The sequence below is a fragment of the Acanthochromis polyacanthus genome, chromosome 23 (assembly GCF_021347895.1).
Source record: "Acanthochromis polyacanthus isolate Apoly-LR-REF ecotype Palm Island chromosome 23, KAUST_Apoly_ChrSc, whole genome shotgun sequence".
NCBI lineage: Eukaryota > Metazoa > Chordata > Actinopteri > Pomacentridae > Acanthochromis > Acanthochromis polyacanthus.
Window position 1 is genome coordinate 7,239,435 of NC_067135.1, and position 23,667 is coordinate 7,263,101.

Here is a 23,667-nt window from a genome sequence, read left to right on the forward strand (position 1 = left end):
CTCTCCAACTCTCTCCAGGTTGCAGCCGGCTGCACTTAACCCCGATAGTCCACACACTCTGAAAGCTTCAATTAAGACCAATTTACCTAATGTGGGCAGATTAGCTCCCTGCCAAACTGGTCAGTGCTCGTGTCCATGATGCTCCAGCTGCACCCAGGAGTGAAAGCAGAAGTAGAAAAGAAAGCCAGTCTAAACAGAGCGGTTAAATCAAGCTACATACTGACAAAATGACAGGATTTATATTTAATTCCAGCCATTTAGGACGAACAAAAAGGACTGTAAAATGATTGGGAATCGGTTTGGACAATTAGAGGGATAAAGTAGGTTATAGAGAAGGAATAACTGGAATCATGAAAGCAGAGAGGAATATATACAGAAACTAAGGCTGAAAAAGCCTCTTTGCATGTAGAGTTTACTCATTATTTTTAAAGTTTAGGAGCACGTTTTCCATCTGTGGTCCTTAGTGCCTCAGTTCATTCTCTCCTTAAGCAGGGGTGACTCATCATCTGATTTATTTAGCAGAAGAATCGCTTCATGATTCACTGAGAGCAGTAAGTGACATCCTGATGACTCAAAGCACAAAGCACAAAGTCACAGCAGGAGGCTTTTCAAACAAGCAGGTGAGCCCCATGTAAACTGTTTGGGTTTTGAACTCAGAAAATGAGGCTTGTTTATTTGCCTCCAGTGAATATCTTAAAAAAAAATAAATCACAGGACCAATGGTACAATTTAACACAGGAGGAGCACAAGTGAAACACACAGAAAAACTAAAAAATGTACAGTTGAGAAGCTAAATGTGAAGGTTTAAGGAGTGTGAGTTTGAGCATTCTGACCTTCTACTACGCTGATTTTGTTCCTACCTTTCAGAGAAAGAATCCATAGGAAGTTACTCCTTTTCTACAGTTCACAATACCTGTGGTGTACCGCAAGTTCAATGCTAGGTCCACTTTCATTTCCTTTATATGCCTCCACTTGGCCAGATTAACAAATATTTCTTTTCATTACACAGATTCGCCTTCCCCTGAGACCTGGTGGCCTAAAAAGCCTCGCTGCTGTTTTAGATTTACAACATTTTCATCAAATCAATCGGTCAGCATCAGAAATCAGATTATTCAGTCCCTTAAAACTGTACCAATCTCATAGATGGCAGCCTTGGTGTCTTATATGAAGCCGGTTGCAAGAAATCTTGGAGCATTTTTTGATTTACATCTAGTCTTTAAACCACAGATTTAGAAAGTTGTTCCTGAAGTTACAAACCATTTCCAGAATCAAATCGATGCTTTCCCATTCTGCCCTGCAAACAGTCATTCACACACTTCTTTTCTTTTAGACTCACCTACTGGAACTCCATCTTTAAGTCTTTAACCTCCAACTAGTTCAGGATACAGCAGCTTCGCTTGGTATTGGTTTTTGGAGACGATAGCAGAACTTTTAATTGTGGCTTCTCTCAATGGCTGGCTGTTTATTTTAGAACAGATTTAACATTTTTACTTATCACATTTAAAGCAGGTCTGGGTCTGGACCCCAACCGACATATTAGTTAAGTTAGCCCTAAAAGATTCAGCCAGCAGCTTCAGATTCTCAGGTGAAGATTTTCTGGCTGTTCTAAAGTCTACATATAGATCTAGGGTGCTTCTCAGCTTTGGATGGACCTGAATGAGAAAATAAACCTCACAGAATCAGGGACTTCTTTTAAATCACTTCTTAAAACCCATGCTTAGTAAGCTTTCTACTGCTTATGACAGTTTTATTGTCATTTTATTTTGCTTGTATTCTTTAACCTACTGTGTTCTTCTTTTCTTAATTTTATCTAAACTGTTGTCATGTTGCCTTCTGGGATCTTGCTTTTGTTTGTACTAAATCAGTGGATTTGTTATCCCCCATTATTGTTGCGTGTTCGAAGACTGCCGAGCATTTGAAAGCTTCAGCACCATGGACAGAGACACTGAGGAAGATTATATTTGAGTCATGGTCCATAGATTAAAATAAAATAACTTGTTTTGTCGCCCTCCAGTGGCAGAGAACAGTAAGGAGAATAGTGATGCTAGGAGCAAAACTATTTGGACTGTTAGATTATTCCTGTAAAACTAAAATAATGTTAATGTAAATGAAAAATTGAAAAACTATAATGATGGTCTTGTACTGGGAGTTTAGAACATCTGTTTTATATGTGCTTTTCCTGATCTGATTTTTTTCTTTGTCCTTTTGTTTTTGTTTGAAACTCGTTCAATATTTCTTGATATGTAAGTATATCTGAATTGTCTTGTTTTCATATACTGTGAACACTTTACATTCTCTGAAATGGTGTGCTGTCTTGGCCAGGTCTCCCTCGGAAAAGAGATTTTTAATCTCAAGGGACTTCCTGGTAAAATAAAGGTTAAATGAATAAAAATAAATCTGTAATGTCACATAATACAGTCTTTATACATTTGATAATGGCTAACAACAGTGTGTAAGTGTGTCTGTGTGTTTTTGTGTCACCGCTGGCAATGGCTAAGAGGTGAGTCCTCCAGCTGAAGGTGAAGAAGAGTCCTCCGACATTCATGCAGCCCAGAGCTCCATTAAACCCCGACAGACCCGAGTACAGAGACCCATGACGCACTGCCATGGATAAACCTGGCAGACACACACACACACACACACACACACACACACACACACACCAATGAGTCACAGCTGCTGGCAGATCTGGGAAAAAGACAAGCAGAAACACAGAACAGCAACACACAGCTCTTCATTCTGTCTTGTTCAATCTGCACTACTAACCTCAGCCATGTGGTGGCGCCAGACACACACTGTTGTTCGGTTGTCCCAACATTTAATTTGTGTGTAACCTAATAAGGAAATTCCTGATTTTCCTTTTCCTGTCGCTCCAAGTTAACACCAAATAAAAATAAGAACAACTCCTGCTACTCCAGCTCAGAGGATTTTCACCTGCATCACTGAACCAAGGGTCTGACAATAGCAGTGATGACTTTGCACTCTTGTGTAACAATGTTTGCATCACTAAGGAAACCATTCCTAATTTGTCCACTTTGTCTCTTGCATTTTGGATTTTTTCCGGTTGGAATGAACCATCTGTGTTCGGCTGCTCACTGTGTGGTGGTGAGTGGAGCCAGGACAGAGAGGAGTGCTGACAAAGAAACTGCCTGTCTGCTCTTCTTTAAAATGCAGATACACCACAAAATATACAGTTTTATTGTCTTTTACTGCAATGAGATAGTACGAGTCATGAGAGGATCAACTGCAGACTTTGTTTAAATGATTTGATTGGCACACAAATGCAGCTTTTATGTGCAAAATATTAGTTTTAGGTTTCCTCAAGTGCACAAATTTACAGTTAAATCCATAAAATAACAGCTTCTATTATCATATTTTTGTTCATCCTGTGTCAGAGTATTGGAGAGGAGGTTAGATGAACACCAGGTCACGGCTTCACCTCTGACTCCTGTCCACACGAGACAAAACGTGAAGCTGAAACGAAAAGCAGACTGCACAGGGAGGCATGCTGACCCAGATCCATCTCAGGGAGGCTGGCAGCATTGACATTTTCTCTGCTGGCTTCCGCCTCCAGCTGCACCACGCCTCTCAGCCCACACGTGAGGGAGATTAACGACAAAATCAGAACGAGGTCAGAAAGAGCACGGCCACTGAGTTTACCTGCAAAGGGCAATAAATTTAATCCAGAGTCAGCAAGCACTGCAACCGCAAGGGTGTCAACAGACGTGATGTTACTATTAAGCGTTTCATCCATGTGTTGACATGTGAAAAGTCCCCATATAATGTGTCAGGTGCACATGCTATTATGCCATTTTCAATCCCATCCTCATCCATAACAGGAGCAAAATCTCAAAACTGATGAATGTTTTCCGCAATATTTAAATATCTACACTTTCTAAGCATTCTAATGATCACACACACAAAATTAGGGTTTCCTTTTTGTCTCACTTGTTTCTTGAACTTATTTTTTATAATTTTGTGTTTTGCTTTATTCAGTTGTTTTGTGTATCCTTTGTATCATTTTGTTTCACACTTTTGCCATTTTGTGCCTCATTCTTGTAATATTTTGTCTTGTTTTGTATCTTTTTCTGTCTGATTTTTATCATTTGTCTCAAGTTATCATTTAGTCATTTTACTTGAAAAAAAAAACAAAAAATTAATAAAGCAAAACAGAAAATGACAAAAATAAGACAAAAAACACAATCAAGACAAAAAGTAAACATAAAACGACAAAAAGTGGACGATTTTAGGGTAGCTAAAAGTAATGGAGGTACACCCCCTGTCAAAAGTTTTGAGACGGGTTCTAATTTATTTGAAAGAGAAAGTGTCTCAAAACTTTTGACAGGAGGTGTAAATTTGCGGGGTTTTTTTGTGGAAAACATGGCTGTAAAAGAGTTTTGACTTCTGGAGTGAAAAACTAGATTTTTTTAAATCCGATATTCACTAACTTTTGCTCCATTTACTCTGGTTTTGAAATATTATGACCATGTATTTCTGGCTGCATTGGCGTCAGGTTCACCCCATCATTTACGTAAACAAGCGCAAACACAAAAACACCTTTTAATGAAATGCAGTCGACTGCATCAGCAGCACACCACTGTTTGCTAATTAACATGTCACACGGTCATGAATCAAAATATGGGACAAATTAAAACCGCGTCCTGACGTAGGCTGCAGATAAATAGTCGCAGCGCCGGCAGGATGATTAATATTCATCCTGAGGGGGGGAATGAATGTCAGCAGCAACTTTCATGGTAATCCATCACTAAGCAACAAACGTTTGCCTCATGATGAAACTCCAGGAAATGTCAGGAGGATACCAGAGCCATTAGGATGCATTATCTGAGGATGATAAATGCGAGTAAAAATCAAAACAATCCATGCAGATGTTATGGTGATATTTTAAATTTTGATGGACACCCTGAGAGCTGACACTAACTGAATCTACTCCTCCCTTTCTGCACAGTGTGCACAAAACCTGCTCAAACATAAACTCGGTGTAGTTGCAGAAAGCATGGATGGCTCATAGAAAATGTTTTTGCAGGTTGCTGAACACTCTGTTAAGGGGCCCACTATGGAAAACAATGATCTGTTTCATTGATAGATACACAAGTTGTGCTAGTGAGAGCATGAACCCTGCAGAGAAACGGGTATTTTTACCTCCTGGAGTAAGAGCAACATCATAAAAAATTACTGAATGCTGTCTGGCTGTGCGGAGGAGCTGCCCTCTACCCATCCATTTGCTCTCGTTATGTATTATTCACACACACGTGCACTGAGCTGAATGTGGCCCTGGATGGCACTGACATGTAGCACCAGATCCAGAGAGTCAGATAAAGACAGAACAATGCACAAATGTAAGTTGTTGTGCATGCTGTGACCGCTGCTGCACCACTCGTCATCTTTCCTGTATTTATACGGCGGGACTGTAAATTTTGGAAGCTCCTCTGCAGATTAATGACCCTCTGGCAGCTCTGTGATTGATTTCCTCATTAGCAGGCAGTGGGAGCTGCAGTTTAGCAGTCTGGTAGTGAAGCAGACTGACCACACCCCTGCATTGCCTCCTCACTCTGGACCACTCTGCCCTCCACTCCCCTTTACATCTCCCCATTTTGTTTTGACAGACTCCTCCTTCTGCAGACGGCCTTTAAAAGCTCCAGCTCTTTCTGCTTTTCTCCTCTCCATCCTTTCCTTTTGTTTCTCCCTTGCTTCCTTCATCACACCCCTCTTTTTTTCCGCTCGTTGCCTCCCCACACAAGAATGTCATTAAAGACTAACGGCAGAGGGGGAGAAAGGCCCCAGAGGAAGGAAAAATTTTTACATTTTTTCTCCTCTGTGTGTGTCTACAGTATGTGTGTGCATGCAAGTCACTCCCAGTGTGAATCAGTTAGAGTGCTCTAATCACATCAAAGCCAGTATGTCTCCTCTGCCTGCATCAAACCACAGCAACTGGCCTCAGACTGAGTGGAGAACAATGGAACGGACGACTAAAATGAGCCACGCATAAAGCCAGTGTTAGCAGATAACTGGTAACTTTCCATTTAAACCTCTGCTCTCCCTTCAGCTGGTGAATCCATCATTGTGTCCTCTGATGTCTTTGAGGGGGAAACTGTTTGTGGGTGCAGCTAAATTTATTGCCCGGTATGGGGGCTCATTTGTTAACACTGTCCAGGTATGAGCAGCGTGAGTTGTAGAGGGAACGGTTTGTCCACGCAGTGATTTACTGCCTTGTGGTTAGTCGCTGCTTCCACCAACATTTGTCCACCGAAGAGACTTAGTTCGGACCGTGTATAGGCTCTTTGTCATAGAATGTCTTTCTTTAAAAAGCAATTAGTACGTTAAGATTCACTAATGACACTGTAAGTCTGCATGGTCGTAGTTCGACTCACCAGATCCAAACTGTGGTTATAAGCCCCTTCAGTTAGCTGTGTGCTAGCTCAGAGCTGGAAATTACACTCAACAAAAATATAAACACAACACTTGTTTTTGCTCCTATTTTTTATGAGACAAACTCAAAGATGTAATATTATTGTGGGCAGTCTAAGGCACACCTGTGCACTAATCATAGTGTCTAATCAGCACCTGTGAGGTGGGATGGATTATCTCAGCAAAGGAGAGGTGCTCACTATCACAGATTTAGACAGATTTGTGAACAGTATTTGAGAGAAATGGAGATATTGTGTATGTGGAAAAAGTTTTAGATCTTTGAGTTCATCTCATAAAAAAATGGGAGCAAAAACAAAAGTGTTTTGTTTATATTTTTGTTGAGTGTAAGAGTTGGACAATATCGACATATCGGTTACTGGCAAAAAAAAGACAATATGAGACATCCCTAGTTAGATTATAACTAATCATTTGATTAACTGCTAATCATTAACATAGTGCCATGACAGCTACACATTAGAAACTTTAAACATAATTTATTTAAACCGAATACTCATGAACTGCATTTAGGTCTCACACTGATCTACAATGAAGAATATGTGGAAATGACTCTAATTTTTGTCAAAATCAAAGTGAGAATAATGCTATTGGTTGCATATTCTCTGTGATAAATACTGGCAGGCTAATCAATTTTCTAATCTGTGTTCCATCAGCTGCAGTAACAGCATTGTAAAACACACACAACACCAAGCATAAAACAATATATTTTCTGAATCACAACCTGAATACATGCTGGTTCCCATGGCGACGCAATACATACATTTTTCCTACTGTAGCTGCATGACTTCATTCAGTGGCATTACTAATGTACAGCTCAACAGATATGACGTATTCCAGCATCGGGGACTCTGACAATGCTAATATGCAGCATTATGCTTTTCTCATCAATAATCTTAACATTTTAGCATCACATTTGCTAATTAGCTCTAAACACAAACTACCAGAGTGAAGGGAACTAACCAAAGTTGTTTAAATTCATCCTGAGTGCCGTCAGAATGACTAATGTTCTAGATAGACGGTTGAAATTGTTCAGCTCAGTCCTTTACAGTCAATATTTCATTCATGCTTCAGACTGTGATGGCAGTTGCTCCTCTCAAGGCCTCTTATGTAACACCCAGAGGTCTGACTCAAGGCCATTGGTGTACAGTATTGAAAATAACTGCCAATAGCAAAAAGAAAATTGCAAAAGTGGGTGTTAGCCATCATCATGGCTTCTCTGCTTTGCTTCAAGTACAGATTATGTTGTCATGGATAAAGATCCTTTAAGAAAACTGCCTTGTCTTCCTTTCTTTTCTCCTCCTGATCTGTAATATGTCAAACTACAGATAGCAGATGTGAGATTCTTGCAGGAAAACACAGTTTATGTGTGAACTCAAAGTCAAGCAGGCGACTTTCTCTTCCCTACTGTATCTGATCCCACTATAAAGCACTGCTCATATATTCTGCTATAGCATGAATGCAGCAGGAGGTAGAGAAGCTCTGGCCTACATTCAGCCCCTGATCTCCTCCTACAGAAACCCCTCCTGGGAATATTTAACACCACAATGCTGTGAGTGACAGCTCTAAATATGGATCTCTTTTCTCTGAGTCCGACCTGAGCTACTGTATCTCTGTCATTTCTGCTTCTTCTGGCTCCGACAAAGCGGACATTCGAAGGCTATTAGTCAAAGAGAGCTGCAGTGATTCCACCTGGAACCATTTGCTGCCTAAAGTATTCCTAAAAACACTACAAATCACAGTCATTTTTCAACCTACGGCTCACTGATTTCACACACAAGTCCACAAAATCAGGCCTCTAATTTATACAGTCAGCAAATAATGAGATTTGTGAGCAGATTTTAGAAACTCATTCAGTAATGCATTCATATTTTTTGATTTTGCACAACTGGGCTTCTTATATAATTGCATTTTTCACTCTCAGTTGCAGCACTGAATTATTTGGCAGGGTGTAATTGTGGTTCCCACCGGCCTCTGTTCGTAGTGGGATGTTAGTGTACACTGTGTTAGTGTTAAATAAAGATTATTCAAAGAGAAACTGTAGCTCGCTTTATCGCACACATCCCAGACAGTCTGGAGGACACTACCCACAAGAAATCAGGGTTAAACTAATTAACCAGTGTATTAAAATGAATAAAAATGTAATTAAAATGCTTTTTCTGTTTGTTTGTTTGAACAAATCTCTTGTATGGTTTGAATAGTTCAGGAGAACAGAGGCATGAGCTGTTGAATAGAAAAAGTTCCAGAACATAATATAGCAAATATATTCATCTGATGCCTATGTTTTCTGACAAAAATACAGAAGATTCAGTCAATAGACAAATTAGAACTCCTCTATCTACGGCAACTTACAATAGAACAATAAATAATGCTTTCATTGTTACCCAGCTGTCTTTTGCTTTATTTTCTGAGATACTTTATTGAATAGATTTCACATTCTGGTGGTCGTTCTGGGAAATATCAGCCCACACACTATGCCACTGTAAGTGTGAAATGGAAAAATCTATAAATACTTCACCTGACAGAAAATATTTTGAATTCACAAAACAGACAAGACTTTTACCAACAGTTTTTGATGAACTATGTTGGATTATTGCAAAGTCTTTAAGGCATGACTGCCATGACAGATGAAGAGATCCAGGAAGTTTTTTTCCTAAAATAAGAATAATTATTATCATTTATTCTGGCTTTTCTTAAAGTAAAACACTCTAAAGAGAGGAAAAACAAGCATCAAACAACAAAAAAAACTAAGATCATAAAACATGCAGAGCTGCAGCCTTGGATGTCCATCCCTAATGAAGCCACTAATTCTTATTCTCTCCACTATTTTTGGGTGATTACAAAGACAACCCCTTAAAAATTCCTAACATCGAGAGCAGGTATTTCTTAAAGGCTTAAAGGCCTGCAGTGCCTGGCTACAGTTGCTAAGATATGCCTGGACAACTGTGGGTTAAGTTTAGAATTAATAATCGATTTATCAATGAGGTTGGTGACGATGACGCCACGCTCATAAACCTGAAACCAAACCTGAATTTACACTCAGTGTTTCACTGAAGGATAACGAATGCAGAGATGCACCGGAGAGAATGATGCAAGTGAAAAGAACGATGAGAGGAATATTTAAAGCTGATCAGATGAAAGGTGTAAAGGAGATGGAGGGAAGTTGAAAGCAGAAAAAGCGCTGTGCATCGTGGGGAGGTAGGACAGAGGAATAAAGACAGAGCCAGGGGCACAAAGTGTCTTCGGTGTCAATCCACACACATATACACAACTTCAGATCTCTTGATCATTTAGGGGTTCCTCTTTCCTTCTGTGCTGCGTCTGTTAGCATATTCCTCTCTTGTTGCTTCTCTGCTTTCCCCTCTTTCACTCACTGTATCCCCTTTTTTCTCCCTCATCTCCATCTCCGTCTGACATTTTCTTCTTTGTCTCCTGACACTGATCCTTCTGTTCCTCTCTGGTTATCTGTCAAGTAGGATTAAGTTTTAAATCTGACATTGTAGCACTTATTCACGCTCTTAACTCCCTCACTGTCCGCCGCCGCTTCATTTGTTTCGCTGTGTGTGTTTACATTTACTCAGGGCAGCTAGTTCACTAAAAGATGCACCAAAGTACACAAGTTCAGATTCTGCCCAAGTTATTATTATTGTTGTTGTTTGTAGTTGTCCTTTATAGCTTGTTTTGTTGTTGTTTATCATTGTTGTCATTGATTTTTATTTGTTGTTTTTGTTGTTAGTTGTCACTGTTTTTGTCCTTATTTCTGTTTGTTGTTGTTTGTTGTTAATTTTGATGTTTGTTGGCTTGTTGTTGTTTTGTGTTTGATAGTTATTGCCGCAGAAAATCAACAATCTTGCATCGGTCCACAGAAAACGCTCTGATACTCAACATCAACAACACTTAGGAGCTTATTATTGATTTGAAAAAAAAAGAAGACACATCTGTGTAGCTGAATAATTTTACTTTGCTGGAGATTAAAACCAGACTGAACCTCCCATGGTCATCACACATTTTCATCCTCGTACAGAAAGCACAGAAATGACTGCAGTTCTTAAGGAAACTCCAGGAAGTTACATTCTCAACCCAAGTTCTTGCTAACTTCTGGAAGAGCAACAATTGGAAACATCACAAATGATTAAGACGTGTTTGCTTGAGACCATCAATGGCATCCATCCACTGAGCATCGGTACATCCAAAGGATACTCAACAGCAACATCCAGCTCGGCTACTATCTGATCTTTCTGCAGCCACTGGACAAGAAATGCAGAACTACCTGCTGCTTTTAGCTCCACACTTTGAAGCAGTTTCTTTCCTCAAGCTGTGTGATTACTGAATTCATCCTCCACACTTCACCACAAAAACGGTTTTATTTTTATTACGATGGAGTTATTTTCCTATCTTTGCACTGAAGTGTATTATTGCCTCATTTTTCTGATTTTGTAGAGCTCTCCATCTAAATCCTGCCTCCCTTAAACAGCCCCTGCTGGGGTACCAATCTGCTGTTTGTCTGATGTACTGCTGCTGCATAAATGTCCCCTGCTTCAGTTTCAATGTGTCTCCTCACTCTCAGATCTCTCTGAAACAATTCTCCAACCAGTGAAATTTCGTGCATGATAATGACAAATGAAATCTTCACTGCCTCCTTATAGGTACGATGTAGCTGGGTTCATCCAATCCTGTCCTCCAAATCTTCTTTATTACACTTCACTTGCTTTCTTGTAGGACTTTTGGAGTTAATACACGAACCACTGGTTTTATTTACATATTCACACTGTCCTTTCTTTTAATAGAACATCTAAATTTAATCCATTACACAGTCACTTTCTACAGGAGAAAATTGCATAAAGTACGTTTTTATAGCATTCTGTTCAGATAGGTTCATCAGATCACTCACCAGCATCATTCACCCAAATCAAAGAACTCACTAAGTATTATATTTAATGGATGCTCCCTTTCTTCAGCTTTAATTGGCAAAGGGCCTATTTATGGCATGGTAATGAATCGATGATAAAAGGCTTCAAGTCTTCATTATGCCATCACTGTTACTGGGCAACAAACTGGACGCTGAAGCGGTTCTCTGGTATTCTCATCAGAAATCTCAAAGAGAGTGACGACTGCAGCGATCGTCTTATTGGTCAGTGTCACGGTTGGTGTTCTAGGGGTTTAGGAATGTTGACAGGGTTGTTTCACACACTTCATGTCAATCTGAGAGCAGGAGTTTGGGGGCAGAAGCAGTCAGAGAGCAAGAAGATGCAGTCAGTCTGTGGGATATTTGTGCAGTGATAGTGTGTCTGAGTGCAGAGAATAAATGGTAAATGGTCTGTATTTATATAGCGCTTTACTATACCTGCAAGGTACCCAAAGTGCTTTACAGGATACGTCACATTCACTCATTCACAGAATAGATTTGAGCTAACAGAGAGAGGGCAGGATTTAGAGGAAATTCTGAACAATGATTCAAAGTAATACTGCACTCAGATGCAAAAACCAGGCTCTTGAATAACAAGAGGAAAATAACTCTATACATCACTTGATTGTTAATGCTTTAAATCAGGGCTGACATCCTAAACTAAACAAGACTTTCTGCTGAAGTATTTTCCACATTAACAGTCACATTTTCGCTTTTAGGGGTATTGATGATTGGAAGGGATTCATGGTTGACTTCTTCAAATGTTACTAAAGATCTGATTTCACTAAAATCTTGACTTGGAAAAAAAGAGAAGCAGCAGGAGGAAATCTGAAAAAATAAAATCTTAATTGTACTGTGAAGCAGAAAGAAAGGAAGAAATGATAACAGAAGGAGAAACAGAATGCACAGATGACAGATAGAGAGAGAGACGGTGGCGTTCTGCTGTATGCATTGAGCTGCCATGCTGTCTCCTACTGGCTCTGTCGCCTTCACATCTCATTAAAGTCCTTCACTACCTTCATACCACTTTGTTGTTTTATTGCGGCTGTGTGTACCTGCCACTGTTACCATGCATCCACAGGTTTGTGCAAGCCTCCCTCCAGTGCCTGTTTTTTTACAGTATGACTCATAGCCTCAGACACACAAAAAAAGCATTCCTCTGACGCTGAATTGAACTACAGACGAAAGCAGAGTTGAACTTTCTCTTTCAGTCTTTCCCTGAATAGAAGCAGATGTAAAAGACAAACAGCCACAGGGGTATATTTGCATATGAGCCAGCTGTGTCAATGAACTGGCTAATAGCTTAACATTTTATGCCGCATGCTGCTCGTTTCATATTCATACAGCTGCTGCTGACATTCTGTCTTATTGCCAGAAGGGTTCATAAACCTTACCGGACCTTAACCTCGTTAAAGCGTACTGTAATTTAACATGGAGGAGCTCAGCCTGCGGTCTGCTGGTTTAATGAATGGAAGGTTTGCTCTGACACGGTCCATTGATGTGCTATTGGCTGCAGCATGTTGTTCCAGTAACCAGATGAAGCTTGACGAACAGTCCAAAGACACAATGGTGAGGGTTAATTGCATGAATGTAAATGGACATCAGCCCTGCGATTGATTTGCAACCTAACCAGTATGTGCCTGCCTGCCACCCCAAGTCATCTAAGATACCTCTGTGCACAAGATAAATAATAGATTCACAAGTCTGGAAAATCACAAGAGACAAATAATTAAAAAGAAAGTCTTAAGGGCTGAGATATGGATCCATAGTTTGAGTCCGATTCAGAATCGTCCAGTATTCAGAGCCTTTACTTCAGTAAAAGTAGCAACACATCAATGTGAAACTCAGACTTACTTCAGTTGAGAAGTCTTTTCAGGACCTTCGCTTGGGCCTCAACTCCAAGAAATGTATGTTATTCAACTTGATAAACAGTCCCTGTACAGATGGCTCACCTTTACAGATGGTTCAGATCTGGACTTGGTCAACTCCTACAAGTACTTTGGCCTCTGACTGGACTCTTCACTCTCTTTCATTCCTCACATCAGTATTCTACAGGGTAAAATCAAACCCAGACTGGGGTTCCTTTACCCTAATAAGGCCTCCTTTACATATTCTGACAAAAACACCCTTGTGAAGACGACCATCCTCCCCATGTTCGACTACATCGATGTCATCTATAAAATGGCACCCAAGTGTGCCGTTAACAGGCTTGATGTCCTCCATCACTCAGCCATCCGTCTTCTAACGGTGCATCTTTCTACACCCACCATAGTGACCTTTAAAAACTGGTGGGTTGTCCTCCCTTTACACCAGGTGCCTCCAGCACTGGCTTTTACTCATCTACAAGACCCAATCAGGGAGGACACCTCAATACCTTTCCAACATCCTTAAACTCTCCACCTCTTCCATAACAACTACCACCTGAGGTCCAGTGATCTCATAACACTCAAGGTTTGCGCTGTCTCTGGCCGGATTTCCTTTCGCTTTGCTGCAGCAATCGATTGGAATTCCCTCCAAAAATCTCTGACACTTCCATCACCTTACATCTTTAAGCAGAGGCTGCAGCAGACCCTAGCTGACCACTGCACATTCTGACTGTTTTCACTGAATTGCTAGCTTTAGTTTAGGGTGTTTTTAATCCCTGTTTAAACACTTGTATGTCGTTGTATGTCCTTTTGTATAGATTCGCCATTCCTTTTTCCCTGTATTGACAGAACACTGATAGAAAAAAAAGCAGTACATGTTGAATTCAATTATTTTTGTAAAATAAATAATCAATCTGTACTCTCTCCATACATGGCAGGACTTTACATTGCAGTGAAAAGCTATGCCACAGGGAGGAAAAGTGAGACAGGAGCAGAACTTTCCAGCACTCATCTCGACTTTCTATAATAAAGGACTAACATATCAACAATATTTTAAAATTACAGGTGTTTTTTTCTGCTGGTCAGGCTCTAAAAGTGTTGCTAGAACCACCTTTTTGTTGCAGCAGTGAACACAGAAGTCCTCCCTCACTTGTTATTGCCGGCTCTTTGTTCCAAATGTTGCCTCAGACTTGAACGAAGCTCCTCCAGAGTCTCTGAGGACATTATTATGCAACCAGGCTGAGTAGTGCTCCTCATGACTAGTAAACTGACATTTATGTGTGAAGTTTGGGAGCTTACCGGTTAGCAATGACACCAAAAATGGTTCAGTGAAATGTTGATGAGTAGATCCTAAAAACACCAGCTATGACCAATCGTTAGAAACAGGACTTAAACTTTTTTTTATCGCTAATGAGGTCCGTGTTCTGTTATCATTTGTGATCTACAGTAGCGGTTCAGGATTCCTCCCACACAGACACATGAAGCCACAGACTGAGACTCACCAGCCAACGTTCCCACAGCTGATCCCAGCACAGCGTGGACGGCCAGCAGGGGGGAGTAGAGCAGAACGGCTGCCAGGATGAGGAGGGAGGGCCCGAGGGCTCCACAGGCGAAGATCTGACCCACGCCGAGAGGGATGCCACGAATCACCTGGGCCGGCACAGGATTAGAGGAGCATTTTGAGGCAGCATGTGCACCGTATCATTTACACACCAGAAAGTTCAAGAGCAGAAAAAAGTTAAATTAAAAACATTAAAAACAACATATTCAGATGGTTTTTCTTCATCTCAATCAGCTTTTCTCTCACACATACACATATGCTGCTGCTCTCCCACCAGTCAGTGACAACAGTTGCCATGGTGATGTGATGGGTGCACCTGCCCGTCGCTGATATTTACAAGTCATAAATGCTCTTTAATTACATGGCTGGCACTTGTCTTTCTGTGTGTGTGTGTGTGTGTGTGTGTGTGTGTGTGTGTGTGTGTGTGTGTGTGTGTGTGTGTGTGTGTGTGTGTGTGTGTGTGTGTGTGTGTGTGTGTGTGTGCATTTGTGTAAGATTTAATACATGGCAGTGCAGCCGGAGCACCATCCTCAGCAGAGTGACTGAAGACGTTAAATATAAATAGGACCGACGTCATCGCCATCTCTGGAGACAACCAGAGGAGAGACGGAAGGAGGAAAATGGAGATGGGTGGAAGGAAAAGGATGGAGGAGGGTAATAGAAGAGAAAAGTGGGATGAGAATGGCTAAAAAAAAATAGAGGAGGAGGAAAGAGAAAGGGGAGGTGAAAGAGAGGATGAGATGGCTTCACAAGCACCATAACGGACATCTACTGAGCTGTCCTTGAAATGTGGTCACATGGCTGTTTATTGTTAAATCAAATACGAGGAAAGATGATGAAGAAAAGACAGAGGTGATTAGAAGAGAGGGAGTGGGAGGAGGGAAATTTGCATACCAGAGCAGAGAAACAGAGGAAAAGCAGAGATAAAAAAAAAGGAAGGATTTAGAGGTTTCAGATCTCATAAGTAACAAACCGATGGGAGCTCATGAAATGAAAAGGACACCATTTATAAAGAGAATCAGATGGACGAACCAAGAGGGAAATGAATATGAAAATATAGAGCAATAAATAAATGGAAAAAGGCCCGAGAAAGAGACATATCTAGAGCTGGAACTTGTGGGAAGTAATTATGAAGTGCGAAGGACACATTGTGCCACGGGGCGTGATGCTAGGTAATAGACCTGTGTGTAAATCTTGACTCTATATTCAGGACACAGAACAGCACTGAGGGGGTTTAGTCAGCAGAGATAATCTAGTTTAGACAACTTCACAGTCCACATGCACATCGTCGCGTACAGAAAAACACGTAAGGCGGTGAGCTAAATAAATCCAACAGCTGTAGTCAGTGGAGTCTGTCAGATTGTTTCCAGCCAAGACAGCTGCCTACAGGTCTGCTCAGGTCACGACTCTGCCTGCAGTGTTGTGTTCAGAGGGGGTTTGCCTGAAACAAATAATGAAGCAAGGTCATGCTCAGACAGGGAGAATGTGTTTCTGCACCATAAAAAGTGAATATAAGTTGAAATGTTGCACCTACAGTGCTTAATCTAAGGTAGGGAATTAAAATAATGAATTTCACGCTGAATTCCAAACTAATGCTCGGTCACATACTTCTTAAAGTCTCTCTTTAGTCATTGATTTAATTAACCCCTGAAAGCTAATTTCTGTGAATCATTGAACGAAAAATATAAACATGTAAATAGTTGTCTTTTCTTCAAATAAAAGAATCTCAGTGGCTCAATTTGGCCAACTGCATTAAGGATTTTCCCATGTTTTTTTAGTAATATAAAAAATGAGTCAATCTACTCGGTCCACTTCAGTTCCTCAGATGCTGGGAGTGCATGAAGACTCTTGTGTTCACTCCTGCAGCCAACAGCAGAGCATTTTGTGTGCTTTCCTAAGCAGCTTTGGACGATAAACAGACCTTTTGGACTTTTCCACAGTGCTGTCTATTTACGCTTTTTCTTGCTCCCATCCAATCATACAATCTTTTTGTATCTTGCATTATTATCATTCTTAAGGACCAACGCTCTGCTGGACACCATCTGTTTGACCCACTACCCTCAGCTAGATGCTTCAGGTCCATCAAATCTTGGACAAACAGACTGAAAAACAGCTTCTACCTTGGAGTCATAAGAGAACTGAACTCTGTCACACTAACTACCTTATGCACTTCATATTTATTTAAAATGCACTGGGAGTTCATTGCAATGACAATAAAAGCATTCTATTCTAATAATAAAATCATGGAGGCTAAATTGTCTTTCTGTATCATTCTGGGTGTAAATAAAGAATTACACTTGTTGTTGCATTCATTTTGTGGCATGTTTCTGGCAAATCAGCATTCACAACTTTTTTCTCTTTGGCAGCCACATATGGCACTATGTTCATGAGCTAGTTGCTAATTTTGTCTGTTTGGTACTAGACAGCTACTGCACAGTGGGTTTGTCAAATCGCTTCCCTCCCCAAAGCATCTGGAAAGAGGCCTAATGCAGAGAGAGAGAGGACCAGTTATCATCCATTAAACCAAAACAATTAGCTGAATTGTATTAATTCACCCAGTACAGCTGAGGAAACTACAGATTTGGCCGATAATGCATTGCGGGCTCATCATTACGAGTGACCTTTACACATTGCACATGCCTATTTGACTCATTGGTGATATGAAAATAATGGCTGGTGCAGATAATATATGAAATTTTCATGCTGTATTGGACTTAAAGCAACACCATGCTGTTAAAGTACTGAATTAGCACAGCAAAGATAACTATTAAGACTACATATTCAGTGTGTCTCCATGTGCATATACACAGATTATAGGAATTTATGCATATTTTTGTGTCTCCATGCGAGGTTTTGTTGTCCATATAATCAGCACATACTGCCAAACTCTAAGTGATACATAAACACACACAGGAACAAGTGATCTTTATGTATATTCATTACATTCTTTAACTTTTATGATTCATATCAAATAATCTGTTCCGCCTGCTTCCAAAATTAAAATTCACTCGCTCTTCAAGCATTGAAATGCCAGCTGGCTGGCGGAGATCAAAAGCCGAGTGCAGCAGCTGGTGACAGTCTGGGCTCGTGTCTAGTGTGAAGAAACTCGAGGTAAGTTCATTTCATCTGAATTTACCGGCTGAAGACGACTATCTTAAGAGGTAACACTCAGGTTCCAATTAACTGTATCTAAGCAGGAGTATTCAGGTCTTCCGGTTGCTATTTGTTTTTGTCTTCCTGGTTTTGCCAAACTCACAGCTGAACCCCTAATCTCTAAAATCCTCTTCGGTTTAAATCTTGAACACTTTTGGAACTTATATTTACACCACATCACAAGTTCAGAGTTTTTCATCCACAGAAACTGAACAAAATATCAACATCTCAGCTTGCATACAAAGCTTAACCCACACAATGAGAGTCAGTTCCTAATTGAAACAGTTTGGGCTCATTATAATTTCCAAACAGGAGCTCCACCACTGACTGTTGCTTAGTAACTGGTGAGTCATAGCTTGCTGATCTTATGCATATTGTGTTCACTCTAGAGACAGGGATGCAGCATGCCGACCACACTGAGGATAACTCTGGCCTAAGTTCAGCTTGGATTTGTCTTTTTTTGATCTTCCCTCATCATATATTCTATCACTTCTAATATTTCCCTTTGAGACTACACTAATGAGCTCCACCTGTTCTTATTATGTGTCTTGATGAGCTGCCTCTGTTTAAATATCACTGCAAATGTTACTTTGACAGATATTCTCTTGGTGGCAGCTCGTCTGTTGCACCGCTAATGAAAAGAAAATGCAAAATGAGCCAGCAACTGTATTTTTCTTCCCATCTGAGCAGATTCTAGGAACTTTTCTATGATAGAAGAGAACCATTGTAAATCCTTGTCACAACGAACCACAGCTTTACAGTTCATTGGTGTTAGAATATAGTTTTAAAATCCCATCGGCTTGTTAATGTGTGAGTGAGATGAGTGTGTGTCTATTTACCATAAACATGATTTTTACAGGAAGCGAATTCAAGATCAGTAGAACTTAGCTCTAAACTCTAACTCACAAGAAATAGCTGCTGGATTTTGTAAAACTCCACAACTTCGGTCTCTAATTTATTTTTAGTATTATTCATTGGTACAGATCATCCCATTGTGAAGCATGGTGGTGGCGCCATCATTATTGGGGATGCTTCTAGACAGCAGACCCTGTAAGGTTTGAACGGTAGAGGGCATGATGAATGCCGCAAAGTATCGGGAAATAATGGAGGACAATCTGATGCGGTTTGCAAGAAAACTGCGAAGATGATTTGTTTTCCAGGAAGAACATGACTCGGTTCTTACAGCCAAAGCTACACAGAAATGGTTTAAAGACATCACGGTGAATGTTCAGGAGTGGCTGGGTCAGATCCCAGACTCCAATCCAAGTGAGAATTTATGGCTGCACTCAAAAAGTGGTTGTTAACTCGTGATCCCTGTACAACCGGACAAAGCTTGAGCAATTTTGCAAAGAAAAACTAAGTAAAATCAGTGTCCATATGTGCAAGACTAAGTGAGACCTGCCTAATTATTGCCACAGGTGCATCTGTGAACGGGTTAAAAGTTCAGGCAATCACATGTATGCTTTATATTTTTAATGAATTGACATTTCGTTGTAGAAATCTGGTTTCATTTTGGCATGAAGTAGTCTTTTCTGTGAGTTCTGGTCAAAATAGTCCAATTAAACTGATCATGACTCAGTGTTGAAAAAACAATACAAAGGAAAACCTTCCTAGGAGGTTGAATACTTTTATAGGCCCTTATTTAGCATGAAATGTGGTCCTACTCATTTTTGGATTTTAGATTTTTGTGAAAATTGTGTACCTTGGTGGAGAACTTCGTGACCGCTGGATGAGCAAATTGAGAATTCATAAAAACAGAGATTACACAGCCTTACCAGCACATTTCATCTGCTTAATTTTTACACTTCTGGTACATCCAAGATGAGAATATTAGTTGCCCTCTCAGAAGATGATGTCCTGGACTCACAGTACCTTTTACTCTCAGTATGTGTGCCGCATTTTAAGAAGGTGAGAGGAGACGATGTGGTTGGCCTTGATCTGTACTGAATCCTAACAATCTCCCATATGAATGCATAGTATTGTGCTTTATGTCTATGTACATTCACCGTGCACTGAGGGAACGGTTTTTGAATGCTGAAATTGAAGTAAAATCTACATGCAGGTTGTGCTTTCTTAAACTGGGTTTTTCCTCCTTTGCGCTGTATGCTTATGAAGTTGCAAAAACACAACTGAAGTGCCATTAAGAGCATACATGCTAAAACCAGCAATTAGCAGTTAGATAAGAATTGAAACCCTCAAGTCATGTTGGTCAATCAAAAGCCTGCAAAACATTAAAAGCTCTGGTGGAATACCAACAACGGCATAAAGTGCAGAATCATATGCTGACTGATTCTCATGTCTCACAATAGTGGAAGTTTATATTTATGTGTCAACATAAAAAAGAAAAAATCCTGCTGGCAAGGGCAGCACCTGATATTTCGGGTACATCTGTCTTTGCACAAAACTGCCTCATCTCAACAAGTGAAATAAGAGTGCATGATATTACGTGAGTTCAAGACAAATAGTTTGCTTCTACACGATCAAACAGAGCTCAAGAACATCTTCAACTTGAAAAGAGTTCTTTTAAAACTGCATATGTATTTCGATGAAAGGCCAAAACAGAGAAATAGCTGCGTTTCAAAAAATACCATGTAGGTATGTACAGGGCCTTGATGGTGCCTCTGTTACTCATTCCATTTACATCAGTGAGGATAGACTGAATAAAAGAAACACAGCTTTGTATAGAGCAGCACAGTTCAATAGCACCACATATTCTGTTCTCCAGATTGATCGAAGGCAACTCTGTGGTTCTAAAGCCTGAGGTAAACTGAAAGAAAACCACTGGATAATGTGCCTGCACACAGTCAGATGTTATTGAATTGACAAAGAGCATGATGCCAGTTTACTTGATCGGATTTCCTGTTCCAGAATGATACACTCCTGTCCACTTGAAGATCAAACAGTGATGTGAACTCTGGCTTCATGCTCCAAAACAAGAAGTTATTCAGTAATATATAAAGTTTAACAATGTGACTGTATGTGTCCAAGCAAGTAACATGTTGCACCTTTAAATCTTCATCTAGAAAAGTTATCTAGATGTTCAGGAAGCTTTTATCTTTCTATCCAAATATAACCCACAAATCATCAAGCCAATGTTTACTGGAAGGTGGTTCACAGTTCAAATCATTCTAGCTGATTTTATCCCTTCATGTTTTAAATTCCTTACCTGTAAAACAACAATCTCTGTGCCGTTGGGCTCCAGCGCCCCTGGTGGTGTAGCTGGGTGGTGTGGGAAGTAGGGGTTGTTTGGGCCAGTACAGAGGAGGTAGAGGACGATGATGATGTTGAAGGGAAACACAGCGGCAGGCAGGTCCCAGCGGTCCAACAGTGAGGAGAGCCCACTGAACAGAAAGACACTGGGGAGAGGAGAGGAGGACAAAAGAGTAGATCATTATTAATGAAATGAAAGTTGCTTACATTTGACAGGAACATATTATTTTTACAAATACAGGTACAACTGAAGGAACTAGATAAAGAGCCCAAGAGATTGATCTGGACTCCCCAAACTGTATGACTATCTGTGGGATGCATTGGAACAAGTACAATCTGAGGAGGAGGCCTCACCCTGCAACCCATGGAAACCAAAGAATCCAGTGCAAACATCCCAGTACCAGATACCACAGACACCCAAGAGCTCCTACATCCATGTGCTGATGGATCCGAACTGATTAGGCGGTTTGAATGCCATGGCTGATTTGTGTCCATGAATATACATAACCTATAAAAATGTATTCACCACTCACAGAATTACATCAAAGCAGCTTAATTGCATGACATCAGTGTGCATGTATGCAGGCTGATTGACATTAGTATTGCAATATTGTCCTAATGCTCCCTTGGATACAAACTTTTCCTGCAAAAACACAAATAAAAAACTAATTCATCAAAGGAAATAGGGCATGCAAGTACAAATTAGTGTCTTAATATAGAAAATAGTGAAAAATATCCATTATAACTCCAGAGAACCTGCAGCACATTTGGTATTTTTGTTTAAAAAAAAGTGATTAAAATAATAAATCTGTCTGCCTAAACACCATTGGCTGTCGTAATTGTCTCAGTAATGTTGGTGATTGCTATGAACTACGTGCTTTCATGACTGCAGATGCTGTCATAAGTTCTGGTGGTTGAATTGTCAGTGAGATTATTAGAGTTTAGATATTCACCCCTCAAAAAAATCATCACAAGCTGATTTGTCACTGATCTTTTAAAGCCCTGTTCAGAGTCATTCCCTTATTAGAGCCATAAAATGTGCAGAAACGGTGATATATTTAAGCCATTTCATTTTTAAACCTGCCATGAGCTACAGCAGCGGCAGTATGTGTCTCACCATGTAGCTGAGCCGAGAAGGACAGGAAACAGCAGCCACCAGTACCAGTCTCCAGCCGAGCTAAACACTCCCATCAGCAGAGACACCAGCATGCCGTTAAAACCATGAAGGCCTCCTGTCACCTTGGCACTGCACACAGAACACAAAATCACAACTATATCCTGCATTTTCCATCTTGAAAACAGAAGGGCAAGATATTTGTAATACGATGTACAGTAAAATCATAAAAAGGCTTTTTGTTTTCAAGATCAAAACACACATTAGCATAGCTTTTCACGAGTCCTCATTAAATATACTGTACACTCGTAATGAGCCGAGGCCCCAAGGTGACGGTAAATATATTCAGCATGTCAAACTTAAAAACATTACGAGCCCCAGTTCAGCTGGAATTATTTTTAAAACCGCACAACAAGGTGGCAGATTAGCATATTTCAGTGTGCGTGGTGTAAATACTGGGACAAGATCTAAAACAAAAATCAGTAGGTGGTGGGTGTACGCAGGAATATCAGTCATGGTGACGGTGCTGTCATGAACTTTAAATAGAAGTTAAGGTTGGGTAGATTGTAGCTTGTGTTACAAGGTCAGGCTCAGGTTTTAAATGATGTTTGAACAGCTTAAGGGTGACATTCTATTTCTTTTTTATGCTTTTTAAATTACCAAATCATTGACTATAGATACACATAATGATAAACATGCACTTTGCTTGCTTTCTGTATTATTTGTGTGTCTTTAGACATCGAACATGGGTTTTTCATGGCAGATGCTGAATATTGGTGATCAAGAAAGGCTGATAACCAATATTGGGAACCAATGCACACTGTGTCGAATGCTTTAACAGCATCTGGGAAACTGCCATTCATAACTAGGCTTTATCACTAACAAGGTGACTGTAACTGGATATGCAAAATAGAAATTAGAGTAATTAAGAGACTGATCAATCTTTCACTGTTCTATCACTTCATTAGGCCACTAAGGTCAAGATCTTAAAGTATTATTAATTATAGTTTCAGGTTAATCTGTGGCTGCCTTCTAACTTAGTCGCTAGCCGTTACCATAGCTTTTAGCCACTGTGAAAGTAGCTAATTTCCTGGTTTGTTCGGATTTTGTAGTTTCTGCTTGAGAGACGTTTCTAAGACCTCAAAGTGACGACAGACAGAGACAAGGCTGCATCAGACCTGAAGCAGCGCATTTAATTCATCATCTCACCTGTCCTGCCCCATGATGACAGCTGTCAGTGTCGAGGCCAGTACACCCACAGTTCCGAGCAGGCCCTGCCAGGGGGAAGCCCAGTACAGCGCAGCCAGGATGAGAGCCCCACTCAGCGGGTTGTTGGCTAGGATCACCCTGGTCACCCCTCTGAGGCCCCACACGGCCAGCTGCAGCACAAACCACTTGTCTGAGGACACAGAAGTGA

The 23,667-nt window shown here is 40.4% G+C and overlaps 1 protein-coding gene across 3 annotated transcripts in view; it reads right to left on the bottom strand.

The window, feature by feature from the left end:
• si:dkey-183c6.7 (urea transporter 2) overlaps positions 1 to 23,667 on the bottom strand; it is a 37,119-nt gene that overhangs the window by 5,277 nt on the left and 8,175 nt on the right. The window contains exons 2-7 of one of the 3 annotated variants that reach the window (XR_007939650.1): positions 23,460 to 23,649; positions 22,254 to 22,382; positions 21,093 to 21,282; positions 14,715 to 14,862; positions 2,482 to 2,616; positions 87 to 147 (exon numbers count right to left, since the gene is read on the bottom strand). Coding sequence is in view for 1 of the 3 variants with exons in the window: in XM_051943631.1 (XP_051799591.1) it covers positions 2,482 to 2,616; positions 14,715 to 14,862; positions 21,093 to 21,282; positions 22,254 to 22,382; positions 23,460 to 23,649 (792 nt within the window). In the remaining 2 variants the exon portion in view is untranslated. Of the gene's footprint in view, positions 1 to 86; positions 2,617 to 14,714; positions 14,863 to 21,092; positions 21,283 to 22,253; positions 22,383 to 23,459; positions 23,650 to 23,667 lie in introns of all 3 variants that reach the window. The other 2 variants (XR_007939649.1, XM_051943631.1) reach the window with 2 other exon arrangements.